At 51.9% G+C, this 20,242-nt stretch overlaps 1 protein-coding gene across 3 annotated transcripts in view; it reads left to right on the top strand.

Annotated features, from left to right (window-relative positions):
- The first annotated feature begins 5,188 nt into the window (after positions 1 to 5,188).
- CELF5 (CUGBP Elav-like family member 5) overlaps positions 5,189 to 20,242 on the top strand; it is a 51,891-nt gene continuing 36,837 nt past the window's right edge. For 2 of the 3 annotated variants that reach the window (XM_049875777.1, XM_049875778.1), the window contains exon 1: positions 5,189 to 5,477. In XM_049875777.1, the coding sequence (XP_049731734.1) occupies positions 5,219 to 5,477 (259 nt within the window). In that variant the 5' untranslated portion in view covers positions 5,189 to 5,218. The remainder of the gene's footprint in view (positions 5,478 to 20,242) is intronic. The other variant, XM_049875774.1, reaches the window with a different exon arrangement.

The raw sequence follows: 20,242 nt of genomic DNA on the forward strand, positions 1-20,242 counted from the left end.
TTTTCAGTGGCTGCTTTTGGGGGAGGTAGATTGCCAGGCCTTTCTTCCAAGGCACATATTGTCCTAGACTTTGACTCACTTACTTTAGACGTGTCATCAGGAGGAGCTGATCACTGGAGAAGGAAGGACACCATGGTTGCTAACGTAGAGGGTCGGTGAAAACAAGGGAGATCTTCGATGAGATGGCCACACGCATACCAGCAACCATGAAGATGGCGCGGGAGGGGGTGATGTTTTGTTCTCTTGTACGTGCGGCCACCGTGAGTCAGAGCTGACACAACCCACAACAACACAACACTGATAACTCAGAACCCACTTTGTGGGCGGGCTTCCGATGTGTCCAGGCCCACAGACTCACCTTTCTCTCCCTCAGCCATTCCCTGATGTGGCTGAGCTATGCCCAGTCATCTCAGGGAATAAATTCCAGGGATGAGTGTCATTTGGGAGTCAAAACGCTGGATTTAAGCCCCCGGAGGTCAGACCTGAGCTGCATTAGGCTTCCCTCAGCCCTCCCCCCCGCCCACACACACACACAATTATTCTATGTGGAAGGAGGAGGAGGAAGGGGCTAAACAGACACGTCTTTGGCTCATGGGAGGGTCGGTGGGTTTTTATGTGTGCCTTCTTAGTGATGCTGCATCACAGCAGAGGCCCACAGGGCTCTGAGCATCTTGCTCAGGTCTCCATGGAGACAGTAGCTGCCTCCCTGGGCCTGGCCAGGCCTCAGCTGAGCCTGAGTACCAGGGCTGGGCAGGGCCAAGGGGTGGAGTGTAGTGAGAACACTCCTAATCCCTCACCCCTGCTTTGCTCCTCACCCAACCCCAACATCCCACCCATCTGGGGGTGAGCAGCTGGCTGCCAGTTATAATGACAGTGGCCGGTTTATTGAGCACCAAGGATGTCCCAAGCCCTCTGGGTTGTGCAAACTTTTTGCTCTCAGCTAATAACCTGAAGTCCACCCAGCAATGCTGTGGTAGAAAGGCCTGGCGATCTCCATAAAGATTGTTGTCGGGTGTCATCAAGTCGGTTCTGACTCATAGCAACCCCATGTGACAAAGTAGAACTGCCCCATAGGGTTTCCTAGGCTGTCATCTTTACAGGAGCAGGTCACCAGGTCTTTGTCCATGGGAGGAAGATTTGTGGTGTTCTTCCATAAAGATTTTTAGGTTTGGAAACCTTATGGGGTCACTTTGAGTCAGAATCAACTCGATGGTAGTGGGTGTGGTTTTTTGGGGGTTTTCTTCTTCGGAGCTGCTGGGTGGGTTTGAAGCTCCAGCCTTTCAGTTAGCAGCCAAGCACTTAACCGTTGTGCCAACAGGGCTCCTGTTGGTAAAGATGACAGCCAAGAAAACCCTATGGATCTGTCCTACTCTGTAACACATGGGGTGGCCATGAGTCAGAATCAACTGGGTGGCAGTGGGGTGTTTGTTTGTTTTTTAAGGATATACCAAGCACTATGCTAAGTCCCAGGACTTAGCTTATTTAGTCCTCCCAAGGATCCGCACTCTTTCAGCTCCATCTGGCAAATGAGAAGGCTGAGGCTTAGCTTCCTAAAGCATAGGAAATACGATAAGGGATCACGGGAAGCGTACGGGCTCTGGAGCTGGCTGCTGTTGTTGCGGGTTGCCGTCGAGTCAGCTCCAACTCATGGCAACCCCGTGTGTATCAGAGTAGAACCATGCTCCATAGGCTTTTGAAGGCTGTGATCTTTTGGAAGTCGATTTCCAGGCCTTTCCTCCAAGGCACCTCTGGATGGCTTTGAACCACCAACCTTTCACCTAATAGCCACCCAGAGGCTCCTTGGAACTGGCTCCAAAACCCATTGCCATCAAGTCAATTCCAACTGTTGGAGTTCAAATCCCAGGTACCCTGATGTGTGGCCTTGCACAAACGACTTGGCTGCTTTGAGCCTCAGTTTCCCCCTCTATAAAATGGGTATAGGAACAGTACTTGTGTCCTCAGGTGGCTGGGAGAAACGAGCAGGAACTCCGTCGTCAGGATCAAGAATAGTTTAATGCAATATATTTTTAAATCAAAATTAATGCCAACAAAATTCATGATGCACAAAGTGCCAGCATTTTAAATATAGACAGGCTCAGCATTGTTGAGTTTTCCTTTTGGCTCAGCGGGGCACTGGTACCCGTCTTGTCTTTCTTTATTTAATTTAAATTTATAATAAAAATAAAGACACTAAACAACTATTGCAAAATTACGATGAAGACGGGATCAGTAACAGTGCCGTGCCCAGGAGAAGGAAAACTCAGCCATCCCAATGCTGTCTTTATTAAAAATGGACATGAAATATTTCACGAAAATATCATTTTTTTTTTTTTTTTTTTACAACTCAGTGGCTTTTTAGTATATTCTTGAGGTGGTGCAAACATAAAAAGTAAATAAATAACCAAATCTGTTGTCGTCGAGTCGATTCTGACTCATGGCGACCCCGTGTGTTACAGACTAGAACTTCTCCATAGGGTTTTCTTGGCTGTTATCTTTATGGAAGCAGATTTTCAGGTCTTTCTCCCATGGAGCTGCTGGGTGAGTTCAAACCACCAACCTTCAGGTTACTAGTCAATCGCAAGCCACTTGCACCACCCAGGGACCTGTGTAAATATCAGACCCAAAAAAACCCCAGACCCATTGCCATAGAGTCGTAGCTACCCATTAGGACGGGTTAGAACTGCCCCATAGGGTTTCCAAGGCTGTACTCTTCACACGAAAGCAAGATCACCAGCTCTTTCTTCCGCAGAGCAGCTGATGGGTTGGAACAATCAACCTTTTGGTTAGCAGCTGAGTGCTTAACCACTGCACCACCAGGGCTCCTTGTACAAACATCACCATTATCTAATTCCAAGACATTTTGATCATCCCAAGAGAAACCCCCTTCCCAGGAGCTGTCACTTCCCATTTCCTCCTCCCCCCCAGCCCCTGGCAACCACCAATCTACTTCCTGTCTGTGGATTTGCCTCTCCTGGACCTTTCCTATCAAAGGGATCACACAGTATGTGGTCTTTTGTGTCTGGCTTCTTTCACTTTAACATAGTGTTTCTGAGGTCCATCTATTCTGTAGCAAGTATGAGAACTTCATTCATTTTTATGGTATTCCACTGTATGGATATACCATGAACAAAACGTAGTATATCTGTACAACGGAATATTGTTTAGCTTGATAACTGCGGTTTTTGGTTCCCACACCTTGAATTTTGCACTTGAGGAAAATGTGTCAGTCTCCTCGCCCTAGTCCCAGCCCTGAGGATTAACCTTCACATAAATTGCTTCACTCGGTGCCTGCCTGGAGCCCCTGCAACAGCCCAGCACAGACTTCTGCCTCCAGTTGCTCAATGCGGTGTTCATCTTATTCCAGCCACACCAGTCTCCTTACTGTTCCTCCAACTTGCCGGGCTGCTTCCTGCCTCAGGGCCTTTGCACTGGCTGTTCCCTCAGCCCAGGCGTCGTTTTCCCCAGTTCTTATTAGGCCACCCCTTCACCATTCAATATTAACTTGAAGGCCGCCTCCTCCGAGCAGCCCTCCTCAAGTCTCACAAACACTTCCCTAGTTCTAGCACTTTCATTTCATTTATCACAGTCTGAAAGTGTCCTGTTTATTGGCGCCCACCGCAGGGTTTGCTGTGTGGATTGAACAAGTTGTTGTTGGTGTTGGGTGCTGTCAAGTCAAATTTGACTCAGAGACCCCGTGTGACAGAGAAGAACTGCCCATAGGGTTTCCTAGGCTGTCATCTTTATGGGAGCAGATCGCTGAGTGGGTTCGGTCGACCTTTCAGTTAGCAGCTGTCTTAGGCTGGGTTCTCTAGAGAAGCAAAAAACAGGAAATTGAAGGAGACTCGAGGGAAGAGTGTTCCAGGGAATGTATGCTGAGAGAGTCCGTACAAAGGCCCTGAGGCAGGACCATGCCTGGTGAGTTGGAGGAATACTGAGAAGGCCCATGTGGCTGGAGCGGAGAGAGCCGAGGGGGCAGCAGGAGGAGGGGAGAGCAGGACCTCGAGGATGGTGGGGAGGACTTTCCCTTTGATTTGGGGACATGTCTGCAGAGTTCTGAGCAGGAGTGATGTGACGTCACGTGACCTGAAATTCATGTAACACTTGGCCCAAATGTGTCAATACATTGTGAAATAGTTTGAATAGTATCTGCATAAAGCAAGTGTGATAAACATGTCCTTTCTGGTAGCTGTTGATATAAACACAATTATTACCGTTTTTGTTGTTGTCAGTGGCCATTTAGTCAGCTCCGACTCATGGCGACCCCGTACGTGCAGAGAACTGCTCCTTAGGGTTTGCAGCGATGTGACCTTTTGGAAGCAGGCCGCCAGGCTTTCTTCTGAGGCACTTCTGGGTGGGTTTGAACGGCCAACCTTTCAACTAGTAGTTGAGCGCTTAACTGTTTATACCACCCAGGGACTTCTACAATTGTTGCTATTTTTATTAAATGCATTAGAAATTGAAAACTGCCTAGCACAGTGCCCGGCACCTAATAAGTATGAAGTGTTCCCTCTTGTTGCTGCTGATGCTATTCTAAGGCGCCCTGGTGGCACAATGGCTAGGTGCTTGGCAGCTCACTGAAAAGTTGATGGTTTGAACCCACAGCAGCTCCGGGGGAGAAAGACCTGGTCATCCACCTTAGTAAAGATTTAAAAAAAAAAAAAAAAAAAAACCCAAGGAAATCCTACGTAGACAGTTCTACTCTGTCACATGGGATCGCAATGAGTTGGAATCGACTCGGTGGCACCCAACAACAGTTAACATACTTAAAAATCCTGAGGACAGAGCTTGGCACCTAGTAGACATTATCAAAGTGTCCCTTCTTGTGGCTGATGGTATTGTAATTAAGGAATCAGTTATAGACTTAGAAGCACCTAGTAAACTACCTATCCGACTGAGCTATTTGTAGTGTTTTTCCAGCTGTTATTAGCGGCAGCGCGTGCCCCCTGGAGTCCAGTGCCCGCCTGGCCTCAGTTTCTCCCTCTGGGCTCCAAGCGGCCCCTAGCGCGCGAGGATGCTCGGGGCCAGGCTGCACGGCGTGCGGCGGCCGCCAGGGGTCGCTGCGGCGCCGCCCTTTTGTGGTCCTGATGCTGGCGGGCGGGCGCGGGCGGAGCAGGGAGGAGGCGCGGGGAGCGCGGCGGGCGGGCGGGCGGGAGGCGGGAGGCGGCGTCCGTCGTTCCAGCTGCGAGTCCGCCGCCGCCGGCTCGGTCCCGCGCCCGCCATGGCCCGCCTGACGGAGAGCGAGGCGCGCCGGCAGCAGCAGCAGCTCTTGCAGCCGCGGCCCTCGCCGGTGGGCAGCAGCGGGCCCGAGCCCCCCGGGGGGCAGCCCGACGGCATGAAGGACCTGGACGCCATCAAGCTGTTCGTGGGCCAGATCCCGCGCAACCTGGACGAGAAGGACCTCAAGCCGCTCTTCGAGCAGTTCGGCCGCATCTACGAGCTCACGGTGCTCAAAGACCCCTACACGGGCATGCACAAAGGTGGGCGCCCCGGGCCCCCCCATCCTCCCCTCCCCTCCCTCGGCTTCCCCACCCCACCTTCCGGCACATTCGCTCCCCACCCTCCCCTCCTCACCTCCTCCCTCCACTTGCCTCTGCCACAGCATCATCCCCCATCCACCCCCTCCTCCCCCCTCTGGGGGTGCAGCTGACAGATCGGAGCTGGCCCCCTCCCCTCCTCCGCCCCCTCTCTCTCCCTCCCCACCTTCCGGCATCTCCTCTCTTTCTCTCTCTCTCTCTCTTTCCTTTTTCTCCTCTCCCATCTCCCTCTACCTCCCACCTCCCCCCCACCCAGCATCTTCTCTGTCTCTCTCTCTCTCCCTCTCCCTCCCATTCCCCCCAGACCCCCACCCTTCCTTCCCTCCCCCACTCACTCTTTCCTACCTCTTTGCTGGGGAAGCCGCTGGGATCCTCGACACCCCTCCCCTCCCCCCCCATTCATTCGGCCTCCCCAGACCCCCGTCGTCGAAGTTTGCACCTTGCACTCCATTGCCTGGGTCATTTTTACAAAGCCAGGCCGGCGGGGCAGGGACGCGGATCCCAGGACCCAGGGCTGATCGGTAACTACAAAGAAAGAAGGGGTGGGGGCATGGGAGCTGGGGGTGGTGGAGAGTGCCAGGTTCGGGTCGTTAAAAGGCTCCTGTTCTCACACCCGCTAGCCCACCATCGCTGTTTGAGCAGCACCTCCCCTCCCCCTTTCCCTGCCCTCCCCCTCCCTGGCCTCCACCTTTGGCTCAAGTTAAAACTGGCCGCCAAGCCGGTAGCAGTGTGTTGGGGTCTGGGGCCAAAGACAATGAGAACCTGGACCATCCAACCGGGCAGAGACCCAATCCTTGGGTGGCTAGGGAGGAGGAGGGAGGCCTGGGCGACCTCAGGCCCATCAGAGCAAGCAGGTGGGCTGGAGAGGCCCGGCCTGCTTCCCTCCCACCTGATTCTCATGCAGGTGGCCTCCCTGAGGGGTTGTCTGGCGACTGTGGCCCCAGCCCTTGGCTGAGCTTGTGGGCCCAGTGTCTGAATTTAGGCTGACTTGGACAGTTTGCTGTCAGGTGTTGGGGATCGGAGATGGAGACGCATCTGGGGCTTTGTGGACCCCCTGGAGGGGTCTTTGAGAGGGCCCAAGGCCCTGTTTCAGTCCCATCTGTCGCCACCTTTTCTCTAACATCGCTTGCACAGGAAGCACGGGATCTTGTTTAACGAATGAATGAATGAATGAAAAGTGAATGAATGAATGATGAGTCAGGCAGGCCACAGGGAGAGTCTGGTGGGATGGAGCCCAGGCCTGTCACTTCAGCCAGACCCTGCAGCTGGAACCCTGGAGGGGAAGGAAAGAAACCCCTCCCCATCCCCCACCCGTCTTCAAAATCAACTAGCACCAGAAAATTAATAAATAAATAAAAATGAGGCCTGGAGAATTTAACCCCTGGTGTGGTCTAGGAGGGTCCAGGAGTCAAGCTCAGGGGTCCCTGGCTGATCCGAGGGCTTTTCCCACGCACCCCATTCCCCGCTCCCATCACTCACCCCCCACCCCGGTATGTCTAAAGCGCCCATTTCTAGAAAGATTCCGATGGGGGTTGGGGGTGCCCACGTGGCCCCCACACGTTGAATGGAAAGGATGTTAGTGAGCTCTAGGTGGGAGGGGGGAAGACGGGTGTGGGCGAGATGGAGTGCCCACATGGTCAGCCATTCTCTTCCCCTTCTCATTTCAAAATCTCCCCCTCACACGCAGAGATGAGGAGTGGGGGGGCAGCGGCTGAGTTTTCACCTGGGTCCAGGCCTCAGTTTCCCCACCGTCACTGGAGCTGCCTGATGAATGCGGAATTAATTTTCTGATTGGAGACTGTTGGGATCTGAGGCCTTTTTCCCCGTTTATCATCTTTCCTTGGGGGGTGGCAGTTAGGCAGCCAGGAGACCGGGCTGTCCGCTGGGCTTCGCCCTCCAGTTCCTATGGGTCCTGGGTCAATCTCAGCCCAGACACAGGATACCCAGGGAGGGGGTCTTCACTATGAAGATAATCAAGGCCCATGTGGAGCATGGGCCCACCCAATGCCCCAGCACACTTGGGTCAAGAAGAGATCTCCTTCCTGGTCCCTACCTTCCTGGGCCTGGCTGGACTTGACCTGGCTTTCACCTGAGGGGAGAGTGCTGGGGACACACTGGGGGTGGAGGCCTCCAGGGCCAGCAAATGTCAAGGATTCCTGGGTTGAGGGATTGCTGTGCGACACCTGGTGAGTGGCTGCATCTCTCTGGGCCTCAGCCAAAGAGGTGTGGGGTGATGAACTGGAGGAGAGGAGCCTCGAGTGAGGGAAGTCCGGGCACCTCTAGCTATTACTTACCTGATTCTGCTCTGTTTCTGGGAAGCCGACAGGGCACAGGGTACCCACAGTTGGTGCTGGGTCAGAGGGGCAAGGGCGAGGGGCTGTGGACCCCTGGGGATGGAGAGAAGTCCCTGAGAAAAGCAGCAAGCCCCCTCCCCAGAGTCTTCCAGGCCAAGGGTGCTGGGGTCCCATGTGCTGGGGAGCAAGGAGGGGATGAAGGGGTGCAGAGTGGGGCTGAGGTGGAACCGCCCACCAGGGGTCTCTGTCACCCCTGACCCCAGGTGGGAAGGGCTGTCTAGCACGGCCACCATCATCATCTTCATCTCTATCCCATCCTTAACCCTATGCTCTGCAAGGTCTCACCTTCTGGATCTCCTTTGATCCCCCACTGAGGAGGGCTTGTAAGGTTCAACCCATTTCACGTGGAAGGAAAACTGAAGCCCAGAAGGGCAAATACTGTCCCATGACTGGCCAGAGGTGGGTCCCTCCATCACCCATCCACCTCCTACTCAGGCCCAGAGGGGCAGAAGCAGATATGTGTGATGACGAATGACAGGTTCCCCCAAACTGAAGGGGAGCTCCCAAAGATGGCGTGGAGGATGGGAGAGGACTATAACATCTGACAGCCACAGCTATGGGTGGGTGGGAGTGCCTTGGTTCCTAAAAGTCTGTGCAGTGAGCCTGGTGATGAGGCCAGGAGAAGACAGGGAGCTGAGTGGCAGGGGGAGGCCCTAGGTGCTGGGAATGGGCAGAGGTGGGGGAGAAGGTAGGACTGGGGAGAGGGCCAGAATGAGGGGCTTCTAAGAAGGGGGCAGGCCCTTCGCTGGCTCATTTTGATTTTAAGAGAAATAGAGGAAGCAGACAGGGATGGAGAATGTCAGACAAGGGACAGAGATAAAGAGATGCAAGGAGAGACAGAGACACAGAGAAAGAGCAGAAAAGGGAGAGACACACAGAGGAGAACTGCCAAAGAGGTGCACAGAGACCAGGGGGAGGGAGAGACACGGGGAGAGTCCCAGCCCCTACCCCCACCCCACAGCAAAAGAGAGAGGGGCATGGGGGGAGAGGCAGATCTGTGCCTCCTCTAGAGAGGGGCTCACGGCCCCCCAGGCCTCGGTCAGGGACTGGGGGGGGCTGGGATTGGGGCCTCCCCGCCCTCCTCCAGCCCCTGCCAGGGCAGACCCCCCGACCCTCCTCCCATGGGGGCTGGGCGCTCGTGGAGGCCATGGTGCCCGGCGTGGCTCCGGCCGCCCCCCGTCCCTCACGGGGTGCATATTAATGTCCACCCTTCCCGGGGACAGCGCCTCGACAGCGTGCCTGGCCGCCGCTGCCACCGCCTCGCGGCCCCCGTTTATGGTAATCGCATATGCATTTGCATGTTAATGACAATATTTGTCTTAAAGCGGAGGTTGCGCCAGGGGACGGGGGACTGTACAGGTAGGGGGGGTGCGGCAGGCCGGGTGGGGGCTTGCGGTTTCCATGGGAGCGCCAGCTGCCGGCGGGGCTCTGGGCGGGAGGAGGGGAAGCCGGGAGCACGCTGAGCTCCGAGGCGTGAGAGTCTGACGTGCCAGCCCGAGGGAGGCGGCCTGGCGGGGGACTGAGGGAGGAACCTGCCGCCAGGCTGGCTGGCCTGACTTTCCAAGGGAGGGAGGAGGGCGTGAGCCCCTTCCTGGAGGCTGTGTGACGTCAGACCGGGCACACCCCTCTCTGTGCCTCGGTTTCCCCTGCTCCCCCTTCTTCATTTATTCAACAGACTTCTATGAGGCCACGCAGGTGATGTGATAGGGCTCCTGCCCCCATTCAGTCTGGATAAGTGACCACTCCTGTGAACAGGCACCCTGTTGGGAGTCACATGGAGTGGGCAAGACATTGCTCCATCCCCCCATTTAGCCAACATTTGTTGCCCTCTTGCTGTAAGCCAAGCCCTGTTCTAATGTGGCTGTCGCTTCGATTCCGATGCATGACGACCCTATGTGTGAGAGTAGAACTGCCTCATAGGGTTTTCTTGGTTGTGATCTTTATAGCAGCTGATTGCCAGGCCTTTCTTCCATGGTGCCTCTGGGTGGATTCAAACAGTCAACCTTTAGGTTAGCAGCTGAGCATATACTGGAGCCTGGGATAAACAATGTTGAGCAAAACAGATACAAATCTTTCCCGCAACTCCCCCCACCCCGCCCCGAGCCCAGTCTCATTCATGGTGGAGGGGACAGCTGGAGAGCTAGGAGGTCACAAGGCATTGAGTTCAAGGTTGTGATGATGGAAATACACAGACAGTGACAACCCAGAGACCCTCCCCCTGTGGGCATGGAGGCCAGGAGGGCTTCCTGGAGGAGACAGTCAGTGTAGGAGAGCAGCTAAGAGCTTGAGGTGGAGACAAGTCTGGTTTCTCTTCGTCTTGCTGGCTTGAGCAGGTGTCTTAATGTCCCTCAGCCTCAATGTAGCCTCCTGTGGAGTCAAGGAGTCCAGTGGCACCTTCCATCTGGGGGATGGAGGGAACAGGGAAAGGTGAAGGCTGAAATGGGATTTAAGGCTCTTGGCACAGGGGTGAGCACATGGTACACACTCGGTCAGTGGAAGCTGAGTTTACTGTGTGGCTCTAAGCTGAGACCTGGAAGAAAGGTGAGAAGAATTTATGGACAAGGAAAGGTGTTCCTGGCAGAGGGACTAGCATGTGCAAAGGCCCAGAGGAGAGCTAACTCTGGGACCCTTCAGGTGAGGGGAAGATGGAGTTTTTGCCCTGGTAGGAAGGGACCAAAGGGACTTGAGAGTCCCAAGTGTCCCTTTCTTTGGTGGGGCTCATCTAACAAGGTTTGTCTGAGGGGTACTGGTCTTGGGGATGGACCCAGAAGGTTTTCCCTGAAATAAGCTCCTGTCTTTCCCTGGCCATTGGGAACACCCAGTAAGACCCAGTAAGACCACACTCATTCATTCATCCACTTCCTGCAAGTTCTTTAGGACCTTGCTTTGTGCAGAGCGAGAGAATTCTGAGCCCCCTCTCCTAGTGGAGACAGAGCTAAACATCACCACCTATAGCCACAGTGGTTACCATTGGGTCAGAGGGAGGTATGCATAGTTGAATAAACTGAAGGAAGAAAGTAGGGACTCTGCCTGGAGGGTTTTGAAGGATGAATAGGAGCTTGCCAGGAGGTGAAAGTGTTTCATTTAGTCATTTACATAAGCACGTACTGTGTTCTAGGCCCTAGTATGGGTGTGAAACACAGTAGTGAACAAGACAGATGGACATCCCTATCATCATAGATACAGGCAGAAGACGCCAAGAGAGGGGAAACAACCAGCCCCAAGCTACACAGAGTAGGCCTGAGTCCTGACCTACTTTGGAAGAGGAATTAAAGGAGGGAAAGAAAGATGTAATGGTGGATACATATCAGTGTCAAAGCCATCCTGGGAGGCTGGCTGTCTGTGGACAAAAAGGTGACCAGGCCCAGAGAAAGGGACTGCTGGGTTTGGAAGACACTGACTTATGAGTTGTCCAGTTGGTCTGGGGTCTTAGTTATCATCACATGTAAGGTCTGTGAGGGCAGGGACTGTCTTTGAAGTGCAGCATGTGGGTGAATGAGTGCATCAGGGAATGGGGGGATGGGAGGGTGGGTTGGCTGCGGGATGGGTAGATAGATGGACACATGATTAGAGAAATGAAGGTGTCAATGGGTAAATGGATGACAATGACTCACTGGCTATATAAGTGGACAGATGGATGGAAAACTGGGTAGCTAGATGGAAGGCTGAATGGATGAATAGATGTATGAGTGGGTAGGTGGATGGATGGATGAATGGGAGGTGGATATATGGATGGATGGGTGGATGGATGGATGATGGGTGGGAGGTGAATATATGGATGGATGGATGGATGGATGGATGGATGGATGGATGGATGGATGGATGGATGGATGGATGGATGGATGGATGGATGGATGGATGGGTAATGGATGGGAGATGGACTGAAGATGGATGGGCAAATGGAGAATGGAGGATGGACAGATAGTTGGGTGGGTGAATGGATGTGTGGATGGATGGAGGATGGACAGATAGATGAAGGATGGACAGATGAACAGTGGGTGAATGGACGTGTGGTGGATGGGTGGGTGGCTGGATGGAGGATGGACAGATAGATGAAGGATGGACGGACGAATGGTGGGTGAATGGATGTGTGGTGGATAGGTGGGTGGATGGATGGGTGGGTGGATGGATGGGTGGAAGGATGGATAGATGAGTGGATGGATAGATGAACAGAGAATGGATGGATGGAGGGTGGACAGATAGATGGAGGATGGAGAGATGAATGAATGGGTGAATGGATGTGTGGTGGATGCGTGGATGGGTGGATAGATGGCTCCATGGATCCATGAATGTATGGGTGGAAAGAAGATGGATAGAAGTTGGTTGGATAAATGAATAGAGGAGAGAAAGAAGGATGTGTGGGTGGGTGGATGGATGGATGGATGGAAGAGAGTATCTCCCCAACATTTACCTCCTTCCTCTTCACCTGGTGAGTAAGAATGGTTGTCAGTTTTGCAATCAGACAGACTTGATTTCCAATCCTGGCTCCATTTTTTATTTCTGTGGTTTTGGATAAGTCACCTCATCTTTTCTGACCCTTAGTTTCCTCATTGTAAAAGAGAAGGAACAAGAGCTACCTTTCAGAGCAGTTGTAAACATTGTAATTAATCTGTTATAATGTGATTAATGTATCAATATTGTTTCGTCCATTGTAACAAATGGGCCACACAAATGCAAGATGTTAATAATAGCAGAGACCGAGCAGGGGAAGAGTGAGTGTATGTACTTAAAATATAAGTACTTTCTGTAAACCTCAACTGCTCTAACAAAATTAAGTCTATTAAAAGAAACTATATAGAGGAGAGAAGCGACTGTCAGGGATGAGGCTGGAATTCCCGAGGCAAGCAGAGCAAGAATGAAGGCTTGGAGGCATGAAGGGGCTGGTGGATCTGGGGAAGGACGAGGGGACAGGGGCTCCTTGAGCTTAAAGGGCCATGGAGGAAATGTTGAAAAGAGGCCAGGAGGAGGGAGCAAAGCAGCTGAACAGGGCCTTAAATGCTGGGGACCTTGGATTTCACCTGGGGGCACTAGGGAGCCATGGTGGGATATAGAGCTGGGGAGGGACACCAACAGAACGGGGTGGGGGTAATATTTTCTGGTGGCCTGTGTAGAGGAAGAATAAGGGCAGGACTGGAGACTGAGGGTGAGAGAGGAGGTGGGGCCAGGGTCCAGGTGGAAGAAGATGAATCCTGAGCTTAGGGCATTTAGGGCATAGGTATAGAGAGGAGGGAATAGAGGAAGGCATATTTAACAGGTCAAATCAGTAGCTTTTGGCAACTGATTGGAGGGGGAGGTAAAGAAGAGAGGATCTAGTGAATTGATTCTCAACGGAGAAGGGGGCGAGATTCTGTCCCCTCCAGGAGACATTTAGCAATGTCTGCAGACATTTTAGTCCCTGGGTGGTGCAAATGCTTAATGCGCTCAGCTACTAACTGAAAGGTTGGAGATTCGAATCCACCCAGAGGCGTCTGGGAACAAAGACCTGACAGTCTACTTCCAAAAAATCAGCCATCGAAAACGCTATGGAGTGCAGTTCTACTCTGGCACACATGGGGTCGCCATGAATCGATTTCGCAGCAACTTTTTTTTTTTTTTTTGGCAGACATTTGTGGTTGTTTCAACTTGGGTAGGATGGCCACTGGCATCAGTTGGGTGGAGGCCAGGGATGCGGCTCAACATCCTACAGTGCACAGGACGGCCCCCACGACAGAGTACGATCTAGCCCTAATGTCAGCAATGCTGAGGAGGAAAAGCCCTGGTTGAAGGTGACACCACGTTCTGGCTTGAGCAGCTGGTGGACAGCGTGGTGGTTGTGGAGGGGAGACGTCCGGGAGCTCAGGACAGAATCTGGGAGACACCCTGGACCCCCTCATATCCCCTCCATCAGCAGATCCAGTTGGTTCCAGAATCTATCCCGAATCCGTCCTCTTCCCTCCTCCTCTGCCTCCACCTGGCCCAGCCCCATCATCGCCTGCCTGGACCAGTGCAGTCGCCTGCGCCTCGGTTCCCTGGCTCCGCCCTCCCACCACAGTCTGTCCTCCCTGCAGCCAGAGGGCGCCCGTGAGCACCTGAGTCAGAGCCTGTTCCTCCTCTGCTCACAGCCCTCCAGGGCTCCCCCCTCCGTCGGGGTGAAAGCCCAAGTCCAGTTCACGATCTTTGCCTGTCGTTCAAAACTCTTCTCCCCTGTCTGCACGTTTCACCTCCAATGGCATCTCTCACCTCCAGCCACACACAAGAAAGCCTGGGTCCCAGACACCAGGCACATCACATCTGTGTCTGCTCCCTAGAACAGGTGGCCGTTCCTCTATGCTCCCAGCTCTGAGGGCCCCTCCTCCAGGAAGCCCTCGCTGACTTCCCAGGCAGAGCCTCACCCATCCCTGGGCTCCTCCACTCTGTGTCCTGCCTTCTGCCCCAAGCTGATCATGCATGGTGGTGTGTTCAGCTCTGCTTTCCCCAGCCTGGGAGCCCCCACATCACCCATCCATCCGAGTGTCATCCCCTGGAACCCGAGCTAAGCAGGGATCTGTTGCCATCTCTGTCCCTTTCCCCAAGGGCAGCATCTCTGCTGGAAGAGAGGTGTCCTTGTAGGCTGGGGAAGAGTACTATGCTAGGGGTCAGGCGGTGCTGGGTTCAAATTTGACTCTGCCACTACTTGTGAGTGATCTGGGCCACTAGGAACCTCAATCTCCTTATCTGTAAAGGTGGGCACCTTCTTCTCACACTGGAGGGCCATTGAGGGCTTCCGCAGTGTTACCGTGGGGGGAGTGGATGCTACTCCATCTCCTTCAGGAGCCAGAGTTCCATGTTTGAGGGGCCTGTATCATTAAGCAACCCCCAAAATGATTCAACTTATCTCTACAAATCAAATGATTTGTGTCAAACTGGACTATAGATGGCACGTAATTGCCTTTTCTCAGATGTCCCTAGGGCCACGTTTGTCTTTAAATATTAGTAGGTTCAGGAAAATTTTGTTGGGTAGTGGTGCAATGGTTAAGCACTCGACTGCTAACTAAAATGTTGGCTGGCGGTTCAAACCACCCAGCACCTCTGTGGAAGAAAGACTTGGTGATCTGTTTTCATAAAGATTACAGCCTAGAAAACCCTCTGAGGCAATTCTGCTCTGTCACATGGGATGGCTCTGAGTTGAAAATTGACTTGATGGCACCTAACAACAGGGAACTTTCAGATGAGATGACACAAATGGGTCTCTCTGATGCCTCACGTCCCAGGGACCAAAACCCCAAGAAGGCAGCTTGGATAGAAGTGAAGGCCATGAGTTCAAATACCCCTGGGTTCAGCTCCACCCCTTGAGCTCTGTGCAGTCTTAGTCAGGTCACTGTGCCTCTGAGCCTCAGTTCTCTCATAAGGTGATAACGCCCACCTCATAGGATTCCTGTAGGGATTGAGAGGGATACCCCACAAAATCACCGGCCTGTGAAAGTACCCAATGAATCAGCTATTGTTACTATTACTATTATCTTTATAAGAGGGAGGATATTATGGGGGAAAAGGGCTCAAACTTGAGTCAGACCTCCAGAGTTCAAATCCTGCCTCTGACCCCCATCACCATGTGACTTTGGGCAAACAACTTAATGGCCTGTGCCTCCATTTTCACATCTGTAAAATATAAATGTGAATAGAAATAATAGTGTCATTCTCTTGGACTAATCTGTGGATTCAAAGGGTTAATATGGTGACATGCCCAATAAGACACCTGGTACTCAATCAACACGGACAATTATTACCATTATTACAATTTTAAGTCATGAAATCATAAAAGGTCAGATCTCGGGGCAGAGAGCAGGGGATCTACTTGTGAGGAGGAAACTTCAGGATTTCCTGGTAAAGAAGTTCCTTCTCTATGGAACCTCTGCTTTCTTACTTCCAGGGACAGGGAGCTCCCTCTCTCCTTCCCAAGAGAATTCCAATGAGACAGATTTGTTATTAGAAAAATTTTGTACACTGAGTAAATCTCCTGCTCCCCAAGAACCCCCCATGGATCCCTGCTTTGCTCCTTGGGTCTCGTGAGATTTGTGAGCAGTGCCTATGACCCCCCCGCCCAGGGCGGTTTCAAAGGCGAGGCCTTAAAAATGGGAGTGGATGTGAAAGGAATTACAGGATTGTCAAGCGTTTCTCACAGGTGGGACTGCCCTCTCTACCCACCTCATCCCCTCGGAGCCCCTGCCTCGCCAGCCTGGGGGAGGGCTGCAGCATCCCACCTCAGTCACTCCTTTGTCCTCAACGGGGCTGGTGTGTGGACCTGGATCTTGGGGCTGGGCTCAGGGAAAGAGTCTTATCTGCCATGGGCATTGGACAGACTGTGATTCAGGCTGAGAGATTTGTTCAGTGTATGAAAGTTTCCTAATAACTAGATCTGCCTCATCATAGTTCTCTTGGGAACGAGGGAGGGAGCTCCCTGTCCTTGGAGGTAAGCAAGTAGAGACTCCACAGAGAAGGAACTTCTTAACCAGGGAATCCTAAGGCCCCTTCCTCACACACAGATCCTCTGCTCTCTGCCCAGAGCACAGCAGCCCAGGCCCCTCAAAACAGAAGTAGGACCCCTGACCTCTTCAGCAGTCCATCCACCCCCAAACTTCCTCAAAACTCTCAGACAGATGGGGTAAGGCAGGGGCCTGTGACCCTTCCCATATGTCCTTGGGAAAAAAGTTCGGAAAAGATGCCGAGTACAGTCTGTTCAGGGGTTAACACAGCCTCTAAGCCTGACTTCCTGGGTTCACACCCTGGAAGTACCACTTACTGCCTGTATGGCCTTGAGCAAATCACTTCTCCTGTTATCTGCAAATGGGGACAATGATAGCAGCTACCTGAGGGCGTTGTGGTGAGGACTGAATCACTACGTGTGGTAATTAAAACAGTGATGAGTGCTATATGGAGGATAAGCTGATTAGTATTAAAAAACAGTGAACTTTATTAATGTTATTAAAGGTATGCTGATTGGGGATTGTAAGTCAAAGCTTATGCAGAAACGGAGTAAACATCACACATCTTCACTCAGGGAAGGATTACCCAATAAGCAAGGTACGCACGGGCTTACTTACTAAAGATGTGTAGAAACCATGTAAAATTGTGCTCTACAAATTAGTAAGTAAACACAAATAAACCCCTGCATGCCTTGCTTACGGGTTAATCGGCCCCTGGTTAGTGAAGACTTCACTAACTGGAAAAGCTAAGAGACCAAGAGGGCTACCGGAAAGCGTTTCAGCACCAGGGACAGCGACCTGCGGGGTTTTCCCTCTTGCTGAAATGAAAACCTCCGAGACAGGAGGGTAAAGGGCCTTGAAGGTTGCTTAGGGGCCCCACCCCTACCCTCCCGGGGCCAGGACCCTTCAAGTTCTGCAAACAAGAATGCCACAGGCAAGAAAAAAATCCCAGCAGAAACATTTTTGCCCTTGATTTTTTCTTTTTTTTAATCTGCCTACAGCCCAATTTCTTGCCAGTTATGCCTCATTTCTCTCAGGCCTTAGGGGCTCGTTGTCTTAGCCCATCTCCTTTCTCTGAAGACCTAAGCCAAAAAACCCCGTTGCCATCGAGTCAATTCCAACTCATAGGGACCCTATAGGACAGAGTAGAACTGCCCCCTTAGGGTTTCCAAAGCTGTAATCTTTATGGAAGCAGACTGCCATATCTTTCTTCCAAAGAGTGGCTGGTGGGTTCAAACCGCCAGACTTTTGGTTAGCATCTGAGCGCTTAACCACTGCACCACCAGTGCTCCTTCTTGAAAACCTAGGCGAATTAAGTTCAGAACACAGAAAGACCAAAAAGAGAGTGGAAAGACAAGCCATGGCATGGGGGAAGACATTTGCATCACATATAACTAAAAAAGGATAAACATACAGAATATATAAAGAACTCCTACAAAGCAACAAGGTGCCCGTCCTCATTAATAAGTATAGAAATGTTCACTGAAACCTCAACGAAGTACAAGGACACACCCATCATGATAACTAACATTTAAAAGGCTGGCAAAACCAAGTATTGGTGAAGTTGAAGCATTAATAGAACTCTCATATCCTATTGGTGGGAGTATCCATTGGTATAATGAACTTTGGAAAACTGTTTGAAAAAATCAATTAAAGCTAAACATATGTCCATTTTGTGATCAGCAATTCCACTCTCTGGTATGTTTTTGTGCATCAACATACTTGTACAACAGTGTTCATGGCAGCTTTATTTGTAATAGTCCCCAGGGGCAACCAACCCAAATGCTCATCAACAGGAGAATGGATAAACAATTTGTAGTATATTCGTACACTAAAATGCTGTACAGAAACAAAAATGAATTACCACTGACCCATACAACCAGGAGTCCCTCAGTGGTGCAAAGAGTGAGCACACTTGGCTGCTAATTGGAAGGTTGGAGATTCAGGTCCACCCAGAGACACCTCAGAAGAAAGGCCTCGCAATCTACTTCCAAAAAATCAGCCACTGAAAACACCATGGAACACACTTCTACTGCGACCCACGTGGGGTTGCCATGAGCTGGAGTTGAGTTGACGGCAACTGGTATTTTTACACACCGCCACCTGTTGTTGAGCATATGTTAGGTGAAAAAAGCCAGACACGAAAGTGTACACACGCAATGATTTCATTTATAGAAGTTCAAAAACAGGAAGCCCTCGAATGCGTTGATTAGTGATGCACACAGGATAGTAAACCATAAAGAAAAGCAAAGATGTGGCCGTCACAAGATAACCAAAGTACCTTTGAAGGAGGGAGGGGATGTGATGACATGGGGGTGGGGGAAACAAAGGGTCTCCTGGTTCTGCCACGTTCTATTTCTTGACCTGAGAGATATTGTTGTTGCTGTTAGGTGCTGTCAAGTAGGTTCTGACTCATAGTGACTCTGTGTACAACAGAGTGAAACACTGCCCAGTCCGGCACCATCCTCACAATGGTTGTTATGCCTGAGCCCGCTGTCGCAGCCACTGTGTCAGTCCATCCCGTTAAGGGTCTTGCTCTTTTTTGCTGACCTTCTACTTTACCAAACACGATGTCCTTCTCCAGGGACTGGTCCCTCCTGATAATATGTCCAAAGTATGTGAAATGAGGTTTCGCCATCCTTGTTTCTAAGGAGGATTCTGGCTGTACTTCTTCCAAGACAAGATTTGTTCATTCCTCTGGCAGTCCGTGGTATACTCAATATTATTTTTGCCAGCACCACAACTCAAAGGCATCAATTCTTCTGTCTTCCTTGTTCATTGTCCAGGTTTCACATCCATGTGAGGTGATTGAAAACACCATAGCTTGGGTCAGGTGCGCCTTAGTCCTTAAAGTGACATCTTTGCTTTTTGACACTTTAAAGTGACCTTTTCCAGCACATTTGCCCAATGCAATGTTGCGTTTGATTTCTTGACTGCTGCTTCCCTGATTGCATGCTTCATAATTGCTTGTTACATTGTACACTTACATGTTCTGGGGGGGTATGTTGGTGTTGTTGCTGTTGTTCTGTGCCATTGAGTTGATTCTGACTCATAGCGACCCTATAGGACAAAGTAGAACTGCCCCATAGGGTTTCCTAGGCTGTAATCCTCATGGAAGCGAATTGCCAGGTCTTTTCTCCTGCAGAGCAGGTGGTGGGTTCGCCACCAGGGCTCCTCGGGTGTGTTTGTAATATACCCCAGTTACAAATGTTTAAAAAATGCTAGAAACCACCCTCAGCTCTGCCTGGTCCCCACCTCTCTCAGGCTCCAGGCCTGGAGCAGACCCCTCCCCACCACCAGGTGGGAGCCACGGCGCAGCAAGTAGCCCAGCAAGACGAAGCGTTAATTAGCTCCCACCTGGGGTGGAAGCAGACACCATGGGTCTATTTCCAGGGAGCTCTGCACAGGGAGGCCCAAGGAGAGAGTCAGAGAGACACCAGACCAGGATGGTCTCATTTCACAGGCAGCAAAACTGAGGCCCACAGAGGTTAGGGAGGTCTTGCGACCACTCTGCAGACCCAACATCTTGCAACCTGCCCCCGACCACTTCTGGGGAAACAGCTTTCCAAACACTTTGCTCATTGATCTTTCTCTTGCCCTCTCCTCTTGCGCCCCTCTGAGTCTCGCTCGGTGTCTCTGGTCGCTGTCACGCCCCCCACCCCAGGAAGCCGCCCATTCACTCCCTCACTCTGGTCCACCCCAGGGCTGGCCCCGCCCCTCGCCTCTCCTCATTGGCCCTGCCCTTGGCCGCCGAGCCGCACCCCCTCTGGCTCCGCCCCCGCCCGTGGCTGTTCTGTCCTACGGCAGTTTGAGACCATCTGCTCTGAGCTCTGGTGGTACACTGGTTACGAGCTAGAGCTATGGCTGCTAACCAAAAGGGTGGCAGTTAGAATCCACCACGTGCTCCTTGGAA

The sequence above is a fragment of the Elephas maximus genome, chromosome 3 (assembly GCF_024166365.1).
Source record: "Elephas maximus indicus isolate mEleMax1 chromosome 3, mEleMax1 primary haplotype, whole genome shotgun sequence".
Taxonomy (NCBI): domain Eukaryota; kingdom Metazoa; phylum Chordata; class Mammalia; order Proboscidea; family Elephantidae; genus Elephas; species Elephas maximus.